This window comes from Cottoperca gobio, chromosome 21, assembly GCF_900634415.1.
Source record: "Cottoperca gobio chromosome 21, fCotGob3.1, whole genome shotgun sequence".
In the NCBI taxonomy this organism is placed as follows: Eukaryota; Metazoa; Chordata; class Actinopteri; order Perciformes; family Bovichtidae; genus Cottoperca; species Cottoperca gobio.
The window spans coordinates 10,716,753-10,719,252 of record NC_041375.1 but is presented as its reverse complement, the minus strand read 5'-3'; the positions used below and the strand labels follow the sequence as shown (position 1 = coordinate 10,719,252).

General features: G+C 38.2%; 1 protein-coding gene across 1 annotated transcript in view; it reads left to right on the top strand.

Moving 5' to 3' along the window:
* The window catches only part of gcc2 (GRIP and coiled-coil domain containing 2), a 26,046-nt gene that overhangs the window by 16,480 nt on the left and 7,066 nt on the right, over window positions 1-2,500 (top strand). The window contains exon 21 of the mRNA XM_029458748.1: window positions 797-1,024. Coding sequence (XP_029314608.1) covers window positions 797-1,024 — 228 coding nt within the window. The remainder of the gene's footprint in view (window positions 1-796; window positions 1,025-2,500) is intronic.

Genomic DNA, 2,500 nt, shown 5'->3' with positions numbered 1-2,500 from the left:
GCTCTCAAGTTTACTGCTCCAGCTTTCTACTGGCCTCGAGCCATCAGGAAACCATCAGGCTAATTGTTTGTGTTTCTGAACCCTGATCAGACTACAAAATCTGGTCAAACTCTAATGCATTTAAACTGATATATGCATGTAGCGAAACACCAGCGTCCTGCTCTTCTCCCTCAGCCTCACGTGGAGAGTAGACTGGAGGTGGGGAGGTGAGGGGATTGGTTTAGTGTCTGTCTGGTCTTTTGGTTCAGTTTCAGGTCCATTAATCATAATCTTCTCTCTTGTCCACCCACTCTGCCAGGGGCCTCACTCTTCCCTCTTGCCCTTCTCTTCACACTTGTTGTCATTGTTCATGCCAGCTGAACTGGTTAACACCAAAGTGTGTCTGGTGCCCCCTTATGTCACAATGGAGTAGGACACTTGACTCACAATATGGTGTTCAAGGAAGTAAGGATTCTGTTTAATATGGCAACAGATTGATCATACTGCTTCCCGACAGAGAAGCTCTAAAAAAGACCAACATTACTCTTTACTCAAAATATTTCAAATATGTTTAAAGGAACAAAAACAGTAAAAAGAAAAAAGGCAATAATTTAAGGGTGTAGCCACAACAATGGGGAATTGGGTTACTAAGAGTTGAAGCTTAAATGTAAGATGACCTGTGATTTTATCCAGTTTTAAAGTTGATCCTAGTTAATGCAACCCAAACATAAGCAAATATGTTTCACATCATTCCTTCCTGTTTAATAGGCTTGTATTCATATGATGTGTTCTTCTACCAACCTTTGCACTCTTTCAGGTTCAGTGGTGGTCCAGTCCGGCCGTAAGCCCCTGGCGTCCGACCCCCAGCGCAGAAACACAGATCAGAACCAGGCAGGGCTGGGACTAATGGCCCTCAGCGACCTCCAGTCTATGGCCAGGGAGGAGGGCGAGGGCATGGAGACCACTGAGACTGAGAGACCTTCTCCTGCTCGTACGCCCCTGCTCTCTCTGGAGCACCTTCTCACGTCCCCGAACCCCAAAGAAGGTGTGTTTGAAACAGGACCTTTGAAACAGGGTTTGCCTTGTAACAGGCAAACCCTTTTTTTGGTACATCATGGTTTTTAATGAGAGTTGGATGGTAACTAAGTACATTTAATCAAGTAGGCCTGCTGTACCTTTAACACAATTTTGAGGTACTTGTGCTTTACTTATGTATTTCCGTTTCCTGCTACTTTATGCAAATATTGTACGTTTTACTCCTCTCCATGTATTTGATAACTTTAGTTACTTTGAAGATTTAGATTTACTAAATATAATCAACAAATCATGTATTTTAGATTCAGACAACAACTTTATTGATCCTTTGGTGAAATTCACAAGCTACCCAGCAGTATATATATACTTACAGTATATATATATATATATATATATATATATATATATATATATATATATATATATATATACTTATATACTTATATACTTATATTGATTGAGCTTTTTTATTTGTTTTAACTTACAGTATATAAGTGTATGTATATATATATATATATATATATATATATATATATATATATATATATATATATATATATATATATATATATATATATATATATATATATATATATACTTATATACTGTAAGTTAAAACAAATAAAAAAGCTCAATCTTTACCAGCTGCAACATTAAGAGATGAACACGTTAATGCATCAATTATTAATTATAATCCAATTATATTATATAATTCTGAAATGGGCTGTTGTGCATAATTAATTTTGGTATATTGATTTATTTAGTTAATACGTTTGTACTTTTACTGAAGTACATTTTTGAATACAGGACTTACCTGTAGCAGAGTACTTCTACACTTTGGTATTAGTAGGCTACCAGGTACAGTATGCTATTAATAAATGGCACTGGCTCATTCGGCGTCTCCCTGTCTGCATTTTCATCAACAGTGTCGTTAGTCAGTCGGCTATAACAGACCAGTTCATATTTGGAACACATTAATAGATAAATGGATTGTTTTTGTAACATTTTACACCGCTACGTACAAGCACATCACGCGCTGTGCACCGCTACGTACTGTACATGCATAGAACAGTATCCGCTAGCGGGTAAGCATCCCCGTGAGGGATAAAGCATTTATGTTCTACTTGCACAAATCACACCCATTGTAAAACGTCCCGCGAGTACAGGGCTGTGACGAGCCCAAGCTCCGTGCTCGCAAATGCTCGACACTCGCTCACTTGTCAAGTTCACTTTTGAGACGGAGATGGAATAGACTGTGGCTGATGCCTGCGCTCCGGCAGGGGTTCTGCGACCACAGGAAATTCTCGCACACTCACAAAATATTATCGCACATTTAACCATTTCACTATTTCACTATTTCTACCCCTAACCCATTTAATGTTTTTAATTATTTTGGACTGTGACTCAAAGCCGACCATCTATGCTATGAAATAAACTAAGTTAAATAAATGAGGCAAATCAGCTTCTGTGCTCAAGGCTCTCTCAA